Source organism: Apium graveolens, chromosome 6 (genome assembly GCF_009905375.1).
Source record: "Apium graveolens cultivar Ventura chromosome 6, ASM990537v1, whole genome shotgun sequence".
Classification (NCBI taxonomy): domain Eukaryota; kingdom Viridiplantae; phylum Streptophyta; class Magnoliopsida; order Apiales; family Apiaceae; genus Apium; species Apium graveolens.
In genome coordinates, this window is record NC_133652.1 from 248,040,396 (window position 1) to 248,057,273 (window position 16,878).

The following is a 16,878-nucleotide window of genomic DNA, read 5'->3' on the forward strand; positions in this document are numbered from 1 at the left end:
TTTGAATCTAAATACTAAATTTTATTATAAAATCCAAGTTTTTACTCTAGTAGATCTGAAAAATTAAAGTGAAGAATTTTAATGAATTTTTCGAGTTTTGAAAAAACAGTAAATAAAAAGAGGAGACGAAGATGGCAGAAAGTGTGGAAAAGAAAAGAGGGCGGCTAGAGTTGTGGGGCGGGAGAGAGAATTAGGTTATTTGCTCTTGGACCGGAACTTATCTCAACTAATATTTAGTCATTCCCTTAGATCTCGCGTATATTAACGTGAAGTCGTGAACTCTACCAATTAAAATAGAACAAATATAATTAACAAGTTTAAAATTAATTTTGGAGCCACAACATTGCTCTTATATTTTTCTGGTATAAATTAGAGATTTCAAAGAAAATATTATTTTTGGTACTAATCTCGTTATATAGAAATAAATGAACACTTAACATGTTATCGCAATTTAATTGAAAAGTCAATTCTTATTTACTTGGCATTTTTTCGGATTTATTTGTTAAAGTAATATTGTTGGATTGAAAGTCGAAGGCATCTTAAATTTCATAGTTAAGTGCCACTCGCAGAAGGACTCCACAAGCATATGGATCTGTCACCGGAGATTCAGCTGTGAATTTAATAGACCTCCACATTGCTAGAATAGAAGTGACGAAAATATGAACAACATTTTCTTACAATCTCCAGCAATTTTATAACCAGAGGCTTCAGCAACTTTAGGTAGAAACATTGTAAATTTGCATTTAAAAATTTATTTGAATAACTGCATCAAGTTCTAAGGAACAATTATATTTATGTGAACACCAAGTATGGAATGGACAAGTGCAGTAAATTCTGCATACCGTGTGAGACTGAACTTGGTCTATAGCAAAGATGATAATAAATCGGCACTTGTGATTAAATTTCATAGTCACTACAATGGATTGCATTTTCAGTATGAAATTATAAAATGTTTACTCGCGGGAGCTGCATTTTTCATCTTCACTGCCCCAAACTCCGTCTACAAGTCAATCAAGTCGTTTTAGAAGGTACTCAACTTCAACAAGTTTAGTTAACGGCATAATCCATTCCCCGTAGAGGCGAGGAAGCAGAGAAGGGTCAATCTTGTACTTCTCTTCCTTATCCATGTCACTGAGAGTCACTTCTTGAGCAAAAACCCTGGCTTTCTTCTCCACCCTCCTCTTAAGCATCTCTTCTACATTCTCAAACGTCAAAAGTTCCATTAAAGCATCTCTATCCTGTAATATAAGATTTACAAATATCATGTTAAACATCCTTTTTTGCTAATTAAGCATTGTTACATCTTTGATTTACTAACAAATAATTGATTGAGAAAACAAATATTAAGATTGCACAGTTATTGCCAATGTATATCTAGTTGTTTAAGATGAGCAAAGTGAGACTTCAAAATTCTCATACAAATGGCAGTCCTAGAATAGCCATTAGATTCTGCTGTGAAATTCAGAATAAAGGGCAGAACCATTACTCAAGTAAAACCTAATGTGGAGTATTTGTGTGCGCGCTATGGAAATGCAAAAGGTGGGTGTTTTAAATTCCCCTATTCCGTCTGTCTAAATTGCATTCTAGTATTTTTGGAATAACATGGTAGTTGGTACTGTCCAAATACCTGAGCATGAATTGCAGGTCCATAGTCTTCTGGGGCATCGAGATATTTCACCTCAGCTACAAACTTTCCGTAGTGAATTCTTCTCGAGATGGCCTGCAGTAAAACATGATCCTTTTTGTTAACACCAATAGCACATTAGAATTTGATAGGGAGACTCTTGCTCAAGTCAAGAATTCATATCCCATCATCTTGTTCCACAAGTACAATACTGCAAATTCATAGTGGAGTAATAGATTTTTAAGACATCCTCACCTGCAAGCACTGAAGATCAGAAGTTGCAGTTGGCACATAATTGCCATCATCACCCTCGGTAGTGAACAATGGAAGCAATTGATTGACATACACATCCCAGATAGTCTCATTTATATTGATGGCAGCAGCAGTAGGATGCAAAATCTATAATAAAACAAATAATTAGAAAGGAATATAATCCTAACTCGTCTTTGTATTTTTATTTCTTGTTTGTTTAGAACTTTTGCTTCTATTCAAATGTAAAATTTAACATCAGGATCTATTTTAAATCACTAATTTCATTTTTCACTTGTTTACGTAGTTATGAGCTACATATGCACCTGGGGATGATTGTACTGTGGCAGCAACGATGATGGCAAATTATCTGGGAAGAAAGGATGTTCTTCTGGACTTTCATATCTGCCAACCTACAATATTTACAGTAAATTAAGAATAAATTATTAAATAATAAAAATCAAATTCTAGTATATACAGTGTGCAATATCATGAATTTCTCAGTTGACTTCATATAAAAACTAATTTCTTAAATAGAATGAAAAGACCCCAATTGCTTGTAGGACTCAATCTCTATCCAACAAAGATGGAGATGTTAGACCTACCATATCAAATATTTCAACAAATCAGATTAACTACTTTCATCTTAAAGCTAGAAAAAGTGAAACTTTTCAAATTATGTTATTCACGTCTTTAATCTACTATCTACATATGACAATTGATCCAAAAAACCTTCTCAAGGTATAGCAATCACTCCAACAGGTCTATTCAAAATATTTATATTTAATATTTTCCGATATTGATACAAACAGGAAACTGGTATGATGTCAAGTTTATTTGGAATCCATCAATTGTGGTGAAATCCTTGATAACTAACTTCCCTAATATCCTAGCCTTATCAAGACCATAAGCTATGCATGTGAGAAAGAAAAATGGTTGTATCACAGAGGAGACTTGTGCAAGAATATAATCAAAGCCTTCAGAAAATGGTTGTATCATAAAAGAAATTTCTGCAAGAATATAATTCTGTTAACAGCCTTTGCTTTGAAAATCATAAAGCATTTTCCAAGAATAATCAACTTTATCTCTAACAGAAGTCACAAAAAGTAAAAGGAAAGGAATAGCAAGATGCCTTTTTACCTGTTGTCAAGGTAAAAATGACCCCTCCCCCCAGCAAGTTGTAGCAATATCCATTGTACATAGAAATTTCCACTGCCACAAATAAGAAGGTCTCCGGATAACAGTCTTGTAATTATATTAATAAAAGGTCTTCCTCTAATTAAGGTTTTAGAGCGACTTGTTCCTTAACCGGTCTTCTAATTTTTTTGTAGTTTTCGTGTAATTTCTTAAGTACAGTGGAAGGGAAGCAAAGGATTGGAAACCATGATCCGGCCACGAAGGCCATTTCGAAGCCTATTAGGGTTCTTTTTATTAAACTAGAGAATAACATACATTAAACAATCATCACAGTGATCAAATTACAAACAATGTCAACTAAATTAGCAAAACAAAAGAATCAACATCAACTAACTTAAAATAGCAATTGAAACAGACTTAAAAGATTGCTTCTTAAAATTGCATAAAGTATTAATACTTAAACACTCATCTTTAATCCTTAAACAAACCCTATTGAGGAAATTTTACAAAACACAAACATAAATAACATATTGATCATTCCAAGCAATACCCATGATAGCAAATTACCAAGAAAATCAAGAAAACAGCAAAAACAAAAAAAAATGCATACAAAAAATATGTAAGTATAAAATGAGGAGAGAATAAGCACCTGGGACTGAATGGCTTCTGACTGGTGAACAAAAAAGTGAAGGAGAGATTTAGAAGAGGAAAGAGTGGAGGCTAAGGAAGGTGAATAAACAGGGGAATTAATGGGAAATTTAGATCTTTCGATAAGGGAAAATATAATGGTGTCTTCTTGTCTGATCAAACTCTCTCTAATGGCATCAAGATTAAGTGATTTCATGGTTGTGATTGGATTACAAGACCCCATTTCAAATATGGTTTTGATATTTCAGGAAGAAATGAAGAGTTGGAATGATGAAATGGACTGGTTCCAAGTGTTGGATATGCCCCATTCATATTTATAGGGTTGTTCTAATGCAGAGTTGGATGTTTGCGACTCGTATTGCTTTCTTGTTGCAACATAAAGGCAATTGTTTTATTTTGAAATTCAGATCATAAATAAATTATTTTTAGGCCTTTTTTCATAATTACTCGTATTTGTTATACATCTCGCGAATTTCAAACTCCCATTACCGTGAACTCTTGCATATACTCTTTCCTCCCAATTTTTTTTTGTCATATTTGACTTTTTACAATTAAACTGATTCAATTTTAACTAAATATTTTACATCGTATATTATAAAAAATATTTATAAAAATTATATCATTAGAAAATATATTTAATCTAGTTTAATATTTATTTTTCAGTTCTTTAAAATAATGAAAAAATGAGTTTTAATTTATTGTCAAAATTGAGTTAATTTGACCATTAAAAATTAAATAAAACAGATAAATTAAAACGAATGAAATACAAAATTACGCTAAATTTTTCTGTGATGTGTGTATGAATCCCACTCTTAATAACGGTGAACTTTTGCATGTACAAAATCTCCATTATAATTTACTCATATTTTACATTTTTTCTTGGGTTCAGACGAAAAGGTGAGAAGGAAGGTGTGTATATTTCATGATTAGTGGTTAAGTTTGTCTTGGTAATTACTATGTAAAATCAGGATTCAGAATCAAACAATTCGGTTTGAATCAAAAGAATAGTAAAAAATATTGAATATATAAATTGTAAAAGTACAACATAGAAAAATAAAATATGTGAAAGAATCCAACAGGGCAATGGTGTCTCATGTGGGGTTGCTTGCTTGGCTTGTTTGTTGTTTCCGTAAGTTGATAATGTGGTGGCAAGCACCTCTCTGGATGGGGCGTGGTGTGCAAGGGATGCCTGAGCGTTTTAATATATTTAGTAATTATATTAATGTCACTCCAAGGATAAAATGGCATAACTCCCAAACTTGTTAAAATGTGTATTTTTAATTATTACAAAGTTTGATGATTAATTTATGGCTATCACATTTATAAAATTAATGAATGCAAGATAATATTAGTGGCAGGGTTGTAATTTATTTATTTTTATTGTAAGGAAGCCGCAGCCGCTCCCCATCGTGTGTGTACTGGGTAAATCCCACGAGATCAAGTACAAACTATGTGAATCAAGATACACCGCACTTAAGCGATATGTTGTGTTTCAGGCATAATCATAAGTTTTCCTACCGTGGTATTTGAACCTGTGACGAAGAAGATAATTATCTTCTTTTTAACCAACTGAGTCAACCCTTGCGGGCAGATAGAGTTGTAATTTCGCTGGGCTCGTTTAGTTAGTCAAGTTCGGGTTAAGATTTTGACTCATTTAATTAAATGACCCGGCTCGAATCGACTCGTAAAATTAAACGGACCGAGTTTGAATAGAAGTTTAGTTTAGATTAAGTAAAATTAAACCAATTCCGTTAAAATCTTTAGCTAAACGATCTGACCGCACTCGACTCTTGAAATGAAACAAGTCAAGTTCGGTAGAATTTTAAGGGTTAATTCAACTCAATTAACCTCGACTTGAGTTATGCCGGCTCAAAATTCAACACGTATCCCAAATTATAACTCATAATTAGAGGTATTAAATTAAGTATCAAAATTATGACTATTATTACATATATAGTCAAGCACCTATTTTCTAGCCAGAAATTGTTGCAATCTCTACCTGCTAATAATATTATCAATTTCTGGCAAGTCAGCACATTTTTTTTTTAAAAAATAATCATTAATTATTGTGATTAAACCAATCTCAACTACTTGATCACTTCTTCTTAAAGAAATTAAACAAGACCATTTTTTCTTCTTTATCCGTATGCATGCGGCGTTGGATGCGTAAATGCCGTGGACATGTGGGTGGTGACGGGGACTGGTGAGGGCCAAGAGAAAATCCAGAACCAAAAAAACGCGTTTTCTGGTAAAATATGGCCTATTTGCTGTGCTCTGGCGGGCCACATTTTGTTTATTTGGTTAATGAATAAAAAGAGGGGAGACATAAATTTGTTAGTGTTTTACACTCGGTTCCTTAACGCGGAACTGCATTTTGCAGTGCAACTGCTATTCCACTCACCTTACGGTCACCCTTTGGCCATGTCTAACAGGTGTGATCAAAAATCAAATTTGGATCACAACTGATTCAAATGTTGATCCAAAAATCTGACCAAAACTCCAACAGTGTGATCCAAATATTTGATTCAAATTACTTTTTGCATCTAATAATAAATAAATATAATATTAAGCAATTTTATCTTAAATTTATCATTTAATCATTATTAACAATATATATAACATTTCATAAATTAATTAAATTAAAAAAATTAATGCACATAAAAAAATTAAAATTGTACGCTTAATTCACGAAAAACACATTTATTACAATAATTAACATACAAAATATTATTGATACACACTAATTTTCCGAATTAGTATATTTTTACCACAAATACTCAATTAATGCATCTCTAAGTGCAATATGTGTCTCTTTATTTTTATTTTTAAATTTTAATGAAATTATGTTTTCTCATTATTTTAAATTTTATTTTAAAAATAAATTTTGTTAACTATTAATTATATTCTGTTATTAATTATATAATTAAATAATTAAAAATCACTTTGAAATCTCATAAAATACAAATAACAAAACCATTATTTTATATTAAATAAAGTGATCCAAATTTGGATCACCATTTGGATCACTGTTGGAATGAAATTTGGGGTGATCTGCCCCAAATTTGGATTTTTGGATCACTATTGGATTTGCCCTTAACCTGTGCTTGTTCTTCCTCAGCAAATACCCGAAATCCCAAAAAAAAAATCACAACCATATCTGAATTAGTTGTTTGTAAGGGTTGATCGACCTTACTGGAGGTCGAGAGTTTAAATTCTGATATGGACGTGCATAATCTATAACTAATAATAAAAAACGGGTTGGAGAACAAAGAATTTGTCACCGCTTAAATTATTCCCCAATTTTTTTTCAAAATTTTTTTTACGCAGGTTTTAATTTATGCATGTATATTTATGCACGCGGGATCTGATATAATTATCAAGAAAGTTAATATGACACCAACATTTTGAAAAAAAAGATTGCGGAAAAATTGGGAAACCCAACTTCCTGAAAATGACCTTAATATAAAATGAGGTTGTTATCCTTGTTGTAAAGAAATAGAAATATTTTCTTCTTTTTTTCTTCAGGAATTGTGAGAATTTTATGGTTTCTCTCCGTTCATATTCTTCCATCATGTGAGTTTTTCTTTAATTATGTCTCACTATAATGATAGAGTGATCAAATGTCTGGACCGGATATAGTGGAGGAGGAAAATGCAGCCTTCAACATTATGGAAGGGGAGGCAGAAGAGGTTAACAAATACGAGTTTTGTGTGTGGGACGATTTTTAATGGTAAGAAGTGTGAATGTTCGTGCGATAAAAACAAAATCGACTGATGTATGGCGGCCAGCAATGAGAATCAACATAAAGGAAATCGAACTAGGTATCTTCCTGTTTCAATTCTATCATAAAGAGGATATGAACCGGGTGCCGAGAGGAGGACCCTGGTCGTTTGACAGTGCAATATTGGTCTTAGCGGAAACCCCTAAAGGAGAAGAACATAGGAGTGTTCCTTTGTGGCACTTGAATATGTGGATACAAATTTATGATCTTCCAACGAGTTTCATGACGAAAGCTGTTGGAAAATAACTAGAGAATTCTTTTAGTGAGTTTCTTGAATATGATCATAAGAATAACACTAGTATACACTTGTATTTGGTGTGAATGTATAAGACTTAAGGTGATGCTTGATGTTAGAATACCCTTGAAACGAAAAAGAAAATAACGAGGAGAAACGTAGAAGAAATGTTTATTTCATGTAAGTACGAGCGATTAGGTGACTTATGTATCACTTGTGGCATCTTATCACATATTGAAAGATATTGCAGGAAATTCTTAAGTTGAGAACATGATGAAATTAACAAGGAATGAGGAAGTTGGTTACAAGCTCAGCTACGGCGAAGCTCAGGTCCGGTGAAAAGTAAATGGATTTGTGAGGACGGTGACACGGATTGGGAGGAGAAACAGGGACGAGTCAAAGTCAACACGAAATCAAAGGAAGTTAGTTTGAGAAGCCCAGGAAATCAGCTGTTTCAAGTGAGAGATTCTAGGTATCAGTTGCAAATTATCGGAGATGAATTTTATCCATTAATTGTGGGGTAATAAAAATACGGATTTTCAGGGAGGGAAAGTGAATTTAAATTTTACAAATGGGCCAGAGGAGGAAGAGCTAATTGGGCTGCAACTAATAAAAAGGAAAAGAATGAGAGGATGCCCAGATGACTACGAAGTAATGGACACCGAAGGCGAGCTTAAAATTGTAACAAGACGGGACCCGGTAGCACAAACCTCAGATGTTGAACTTTCTGGAATGGATTGTATAACATCTTCTACTACCGATCTGGCTAAGCTTACAATGCAAGCAAGTTAGCAGCAATGAATATCATAAGCTGGAACTGCCGAGGGTTGAGGAACGCTCGAGCAGTTCGCACATTGGGGGACTTGGTTAAGTCTCGTAAACCCAATATTCTTTTTTTGATAGAAACGTTGTCAGAAGGGAATAGAGTTAAGAAGTTGTGCTTATAGCTTGGTTTGGATAATTACTGGTCAATGGATAGTATTGGTAGGAGTGGAGGTTTAATAAAAGTGTGCAGTGCTCTATTTTTGATTCAAATAGAAACCATATTGATATTTGTTGTGCAAGACATGCCTATACAATAACAAGACTAAGTCACATTGACAACCCTGAGATTTAATTGTTTGATAATCAATTTTGTATTCTGTATTGTATTTCTCGAGTCTGTGAAAAGGTTAGAAGATTAGATTGGAGTATTTTTCTGTGAACAGATTCAAACTAAAGAATAAACTTTGGAAGAAGATAAAGCCATGATCATGTATTATAGAAAAATGTAGAAGTTTGGAGTTGAATAAAACTGTTTAATGAAAAATATTCTAAGTCAAGATATTGACAAGTCACGGATCAAGTTATATCGAGAAGTCATTCGAGAAGTCCAGAATAGCTTATCGAGAAGTCCGGAATAGCTTATCGAGAAGTCCAAAATGGCTTATAGAGAAGTCTCAGAGATTTCGACAAGTCAAATGAAGATGTAGAGAACTGGAGATATCAACAAGTCATTTCTGCATGTAGAGAACTCAGAGATATCGGCAAGTCAAAATGAAGATGTGAAGAATTGGAGATATCAACAAGTCAATTTCTTATTAGAGATCTCAAAGATATCTACAAGTCAAAATGTATATAGGGATCTCAGAGATATTAAAAAGTCAATTCTACATGTAGAGATCTCAAACATATCGACAAGTCATTTCACATGTAAAGATTAAGAGACCTCGACAAGTCAAATATACCTATAGAGAACTCAAAGATATCGATAAGTCATTATACTTATCGAGATGTCACTTCTCGATTGAACAAACTGGAGATCTCAATATGCCTCTCAAATACAGAATGCAAACAAGTTAAAGATTTAAGATTATCAGTCAACAAACGATCTATTCACTAGATTGAAAAGTCTACAAAGTAGCTGGGAGAATATAAGATCAAGGGCCAAGATTAACTGGACAAAGGATGGTCACAGACCTGCAAGATTCTATAGAGATTTGCTAAACTAGAAATGGATTTAGAAAAAGGTTGCTTTAGAAAGTAGTTTAGTACATTTTAGTGCAAGTCTTGTAAACCCGTGCTGCTAACGTATAAAACATGCACTGGTCCTTAGTTTAGAAGTAACAAATAGATTCACATTTTTCTTGTATCCTCTCAAGGAAGAAGCTGAGTTCTTATATTTTAGGAACACAAAATTTTTTGCAAGACAAACTTAATTAATAAAAATTAAGTGAGTTTTGAAATATTGCGCTTGTTGATTTATTTCTGGTAACATAATATCTCTGCAAATATTAAACTGTTTTGTTCACAATATCCAAACAAGTTTAAAAAGGCTACAAATCCAAAAAAACACATTCACCCCCTGTGTTGTTCTTAATATCTAACAAGTGGAATTAGAGCAAAAGCTGAAAGTAATCAGATAAAGATCTTGGAAGTATGAGTGCACAAAAGTTAAGTAGCATCAAGATACCAGCCTTTGACAAAGCCAACTACACACTATGGAAAAAGAAGATGATGTTGTTTAGAAGGATGGCCAACCCCATGTACATCCAGATTTTCAAGAATGGCCCTTTTATTCCCATGGAAAAGATTGAAGCATCTACTGATGAAGATATGGTCATTCCAGCTCATTTTTCCCCTAAAGACCCCTCAAAATACACTGAACCTGAAAAGGAGAAAGTCTATCAGGATAATGGCCTGCAACTAATTCTGATAGAGTCATTTGACAATGTTATGTACAACAATATTGTCAACTGTGACACAACCAAACAGATTTGGGAGAAGATAGAGATTTTGTGTGAGGGTACAGAGGAAGTAAGGTCTAATCAAAGGAGAATACTGGTGTCTCGGTTTGAGGGTTTCATGGCCAAGCCTAAGAAAGGAATTACTGAAGTCTTTGAGAGATTTCAACAAACTGATAAATGACTTGCAACTTCATGATAAATATTATAAAGCTGAGGAGGTTAACCTAAAGTTCTTGCTTGCTCTTCCTGACCACCTTGAACAAAAAATATCAGCCATAAGAGAAGGAAGAGACCTGAGTAGAATGACACTTGAGGTGTTGTATGGGATCTTGAAGACATATGAACTTGAAATGTTATAAAGAAAGTCATTAAGGGAAAACCAAGGACATGTGGTTGATGGATCCAGTACCTTAGTTGTCAATAACAATGAAGCAAGTGAAGATGAACAAGATGCACATGCTCCAATCATTCATGTTGTGGAGCAAAAGAACAAAGGACCTCAAAAAAAAGTTATTTTGAAGCTAGAGGAAGATGAGTACTATACCCTTGATGAGCTAGATGAGATGGATCAATCTATGGCTTAATTGGCTAGAAAATTCTCTAACATCAGGGTCAAAAAGCCAAAGTTTTTCAAGAACATGGGACAATCTTCAAATAGCAACAACTGGAGATCAAAAACTCAGTTTAACTCAACTAGTAAAAGTGGTTACAAAACTGGATCTTGTTAGTCCCTTAACAATATGGCAAGAATTACAGAAGGGGGGTTGAATGGAATTCTTGAAGCTTTTTCTTGAAATAAAATGTTCTAACTCAAATATAAATATAAGTGTATTGATTAGCACAATGCGGAATAAAACTTAAGTGAATCAAAACACAAGTAATTAAAAACAAGAGTTTTTAAAAACTTTCTGGTGTATTTGAATGATTCCACCAGAGATATATATATTATATGTAACACCCCCAGATCCGGGGTCGGGGATCCGGGTCGTCACGGTCTTTCTTTCCACAATATCACTTCACTTAATTAATAATAATTAACCTTATGCTGTGACCCCACACTAACACACACCACAACCCGTTATAGTCTCAGAGATGAAATTTAAATAAGTACAAGTCTTTGAATCCACAATTTAAAAGTTATTACAACCCAAAATGATTACTTGATAAATTTACAGTTAATTGCCATTATCTGCCACAAGTTATAATTATACATAATTGATTCTCAAAAGTAGATGGTCTGATCTACAATAGATCTACCTCTGCAGCTATAGCAGCTACAACATCAACGGGAAGACGTGGGACGCTTCCCACGCGCTTGCGCTGGGTCTGCTGGAGTCTGGCCATCTTTCCTAACTGTTGTTGTGTGATGAAAGAAGAAAGCAAGGGTGAGCAGCAAGCCCACCAAAATAATATGTATAAAGATTAACAATATATGAGCCTTCTCATAGCACTCATGAAAGTCTTGGTCAAAAGAAATGAACCAAGTTGATATCTTAATGCGATGAAGTCGCAAAATATTCAGTATATATATATATATACATATATACTTTTCAAAATATGGGAAGTTCTCTTCCATGCATAATACACACAGAGTTCCAGTTTATAACTGTATATATATAAAAATATCGTTGCAAGGTGATCTCATATATCTAACCTTGTCTCAACGTTTTTCCGAAAATCTTTGCCATTCATAAGACAATCATTAACTAGATATAAGTTTAAAAGATGAAGTTACAAGATACCCCAGAATACTTATATCTTTCCCAAATACTACTTGAACTACCCCCGTTCAAGTTATAATCAGTTTCAAAGGTTCATCACATAGATGAGACTATAAGACAAGATTTGAATATATTCAATCTTTGAATATCATTATAAATAATGAAGTTACGAGATACTTCATTAAGTCCCGATATATAAATATATTCATATATATCTCCCATACATTTCCTGAAAACCTCTGTCATGTAAAGTATGAACAGAGTTGCAATATCCAATGAATTTGGAAGGAAAAGAATTTTGGCATAAACAAGATATCTTGCTGATCAGGCAAAGATACCAATAAGTAACCTTTTCTACTAGTAGATGGATGAATCCCCCACCGGTCATCACCCTGGCCACATAAGGACCTTGTGCTGGACCGCCACCCGGCCTCTTACGCGTTGATGGACTGCCACCCAGCCACTTACACATTGATAGACCGTACCCCGGCCTGTCGCTTATGCCGACTCAATTAGATGGGCTTACTTCCCGACCATTGGGCAAGTAATCAATTCATTCATCAAAACAACAACCTTGTTGCGAATATAAAATACACCACAGAGCCGGATCCCTTAGATTTTTGAGCGAGTATTCAAGTCCCCTTAAAATGGAAGATCTTGAATTTGGAAACAAGTTTTGGGATCCTCTCTACCTTTTAAATTCATTTTGAAGACTCGAAAACATTTTTAAGAATGTTTGGAGTAATGCTGATTTAATAAAATAAATCAGTCCCAATATGAAAGAAATATCTGAATATTATTATTTAAATAATATTCCCATAAAGAATAATTGAGGTAGAAGTTGGAAAACTTATACTTGAATGAATAGCAATTAATCAAAGATATACTTATACGAAAGTAATATCTTTATTTGAATAATCAAAAATAAGTTTGATTATCGACACCTTATTCTTTAATACAATAAAGAATATTATAAGTAATAAGCGGAGTCATAATACCTCGAATGAATATTATAAATAATATTCATTAAATAAAATAAAGGAGTCATACATCCTCAAATGAATATCCAATTAATAATCATTAAATAATATAAACTGAGTCATAAGCCCTCGAATGAATATTCAAATCATATTGAAATAATAAAATAAACTGAGTCATAACCCTCGAATGAATATTCAAATCATATTGAAATAATAAAATAAACTGAGTCATAACCCTCGAATGAATATTCAAATCATATTCAAATAATAAAATAAACTGAGTCATAACCCTCGAATGAATATTCAAAATAGTATTCAATTAATAAAATAAAAGTTATCGAATAAACCTTATTCGATTAATAGTTTGGAAAACTATAACCATATATATATAAAAATATATATATTATACTCGGGAAAATCGACTCCCGGTTTAGAAATATGTTCACCTTTGGGTCCCCTATACTAAGGGTATACGCAACTACTGCTTATCTCTAGCATAGGTATTATGCAACTATAAGCATCGAAATCAACAGATAGATAACCAGATTACGAAACAGACATGCATATATACCATATCAGCATGCTCCAATATATCGCAAAATTTGCTAATAACAATCATGCACTTATCACAAGATAATGCATATACATATATTTACATCACAACAACAGTTATAACGGGTAGAAAACTTGCCTGAGCGACTGGGGTTACGAATGGCTCGGGACGAGTCTGGTAACCTATAAACAACAAGTAAGTTGGAATTAAACCAAAATCACTTGTAAATCTATACTTTAACTAACTTAGACTCTAACGCTTGTTTTGCGCTCACTGATTCGCTTAAGTCACTCGGGTACCCTCGGCTCCACCATTTTTAATAATTTAACCTTTACGAGTTTTAAAGCGATTCCTTCGCGAGTGTCTTACCAACTGCCTAACACACTTACCATAAATGTTTCATACATTAATTAACCCTTTTTGGTCTTTAACCTATGTTTCAAAGTAAGGCGAGGGGAAAAGTTTCGTTCGCGAAACGCCGTTACTTGAAACGGTCGTTTCTCCTAAACCGTGCATCGGAATCGAACGAACTACATATCAAAACGAAGCTCGTAACACGAACTATCTACACATGGCAATGGTCATAATCTAGCAGGGGGTTCTCGGGTCCTAATGTTATGAACAAAAACAGTCTACAGAAAATCGGACGTTACGACGGCTATGTTTACGCGATTTCCCAAATTTAAACCAATTCAAACAACCACAATTTCAACTCCAATTCACAACCCAATCAAACCTCCATCTGAACTACATTACAACAGCCCCCAATCAAATCAATATTACCAATTTATTCATCTAACCCAAGTCAAAAAAAGTGACCAAGAACTTCAAATCTAACAAGCATCACTCCTAACTCCAAAATCAACAAAACCACTTACTAAACAAAGCTCTATTATGAGTACACACTCATTACACTAACCCATCATCTAACATTATGAAATCCAAACCAACAAAACTTAATACTAAGGGTTTGAGAAGTTATACCTTCCTTGGAGAGTGGAGAATCAAGAGAATGGCTTGGAATCACCCTTAAAGTCCTTATCCAAGCTTAATCTAAACAAAACTTCAAGAACACAAATTTTATTTCTTGAAAAACACTATTCACCATCTTCTTCCATGATTTATAGAAAAAGATTGGCTTGGAATTAGAAGCTTAAACTTATAGGAAGTATGTAACTATCCATGGGGAAGCTTAGATAATTACCTTGCTAAATAGTAAGTGGTGGAGCTTGGATCTTCAAATTTTAAGAAAGAAGCCGAGAGTTAGCTTGGGAAGAAAGAGGTTTTTGTGTTTTGTTTGATGAAAATGAAATGATTTGCTTGGTTGGTTGATTTTTTGTGTTGTTTTTGGTTAATGACTTAATTAACCTTGATTTTGTGTGGTTATAATTCAACCACACTTCCTTCCCTTCTATGTCATGCTTGTGTCATCCTCATGATGTCATCCTCCCCTCCTTGTCCTCTTCTCATTGGTTGGGTGACATCATCCTCTCTAATCCCTTTGATTAGCTTTTAATTGTTTGCCTAATGACCGCTGATCTGTTATACGGTTCGCTTAACTTTCGTTTTCGTTTATCGTTTGAGGGATCATACCCGGGATCTTATTACTTAGGTTCCCTTATCCTTTCTCAATATATTGTATTCCTTCTATGATCCTCTCTTATAATCCTTTAATTTAAATCCTTTTTATCCTGTTACCTTTTTCTCAATTCTTTCCGTATCTAGTGGATTTCCGGGAAAAATCAAAGTGTTCGGATTTGGATTCTGACGATCTTTACATACACTTATATCCCATATAAAGTACTAATAAAATCTCAGAATATCCATATCAGAACCCCTACATAGTGTGGCATGAAAAGTTTTCTCATTCAGCAAAAACACTATTCATAAGGGTTTCAAAAATTTCCAAAAAATTGGGGTTATTACATTATATATCGAGAGAACCCTGTGTGCAGAAATGCTCACAGCTGCTTACAAATATTGAACTGCTGAGAATACAGAGAAATGCTAAGAATTCTGCTTACAAATGTTTCTCTTGTTGTTTCTCAGATACTTGTTTCTATTTGCTACTTCTTGGTTTATATATCACCAAGATTACAAAGTAATAAGACAAGATAATAAAAACAAAAACTATCTAATCTATTACAATGCTACTTCATTACTCTATTCCAGCATCTTTGAATATCTTCATAATAGCATGGAAATGGCAATGCTTCTTTGTTCTCGAAAACCCGATTGAATAGGCTACCAAATTCCATTTGCATCCACTCGACACATGTGACTGTGTTGTCACTGTCAACTGATATTTGAATTCTTCATTGTAGGTAAGCAGTCAGGTAGCAAACTGGCACTTGACTTCATTTCACTTATGCAGAATTACAAGACATCATCTATGTACAATTAATCAACCAATTCTACATATCTAGTTAAAGTCAACATGACTTGAATACTACTTACAGAATTAATGTAGAAATGTGCTACAGACTTATTATTACATAAGCTACTCACTCGATGGATAAATAAGTCATCATCCGTCGGGACTATATTGAGTCATCCATCGAGATTATAATTCTTATCCATTGAGTGCTGCATTATTTCACTAAGTAAAATCTACTAAGGTATTTTGTTCATGAAATCATCAAGTACACAACATATGCACAACAATCTCCCCCAATTTATGTCTACTGGAATTATAGCCATAAATTAAGAGATACTTGATGATAACAAAACACCCTAAACATACAACTTTAAAAGAAAGTAGATAATACTGAAAAGTGCTTCAAATAACAAAATGTACAAAGTTTTGCTCACAGTCATTTTCAAGATGCTCCTCTAGCCTGAGCAGATTTATCTAGTTTCTTGAAGGATTGGATCTTCTTCCAAGCTTTCTATTGTTTTCATCAATCTGATTTTGGAGCTGCTTGTGGAATTCCAGTTCATCAGATTATGAGAGATTTAGCTTTCCTTGCATTTCCAAAAGAGTCTCATTACTAGAGATGCTCAATTGGTCTTCTAATCTAAAGAATCTTCTCACACCTTTGTCATCTATGAACTCCATCAACCAGTAGGGCCTTAGATGCACTCTTCTCCCTGTGTATGGGATGATTAGAGTCTTTGGGAGTGCATCTTTAGCTCTAACACTCCTTAGTTCTTCAATCTTCTTCAATACTAGTCTTCTTGCAGTGACATTGAATCCAAAGTTCTTCTTGAAGGATGAATAAACT

The 16,878-nt window shown here is 33.7% G+C and overlaps 1 protein-coding gene across 1 annotated transcript; it reads right to left on the minus strand.

Annotated features, from left to right (window-relative positions):
- Positions 1 to 874: 874 nt before the first annotated feature.
- Positions 875 to 3,976, minus strand: LOC141667645 (chorismate mutase 2). Its single transcript, XM_074474212.1, has 5 exons — positions 3,660 to 3,976; positions 2,200 to 2,286; positions 1,880 to 2,023; positions 1,628 to 1,720; positions 875 to 1,238 (listed from the first exon to the last, which is right to left on the minus strand). Exons 1-5 carry the CDS (start codon positions 3,879 to 3,881, stop codon positions 1,008 to 1,010), a joined length of 777 nt encoding a protein of 258 aa, XP_074330313.1. The 5' UTR covers positions 3,882 to 3,976; the 3' UTR covers positions 875 to 1,007.
- Positions 3,977 to 16,878: the final 12,902 nt, after the last annotated feature.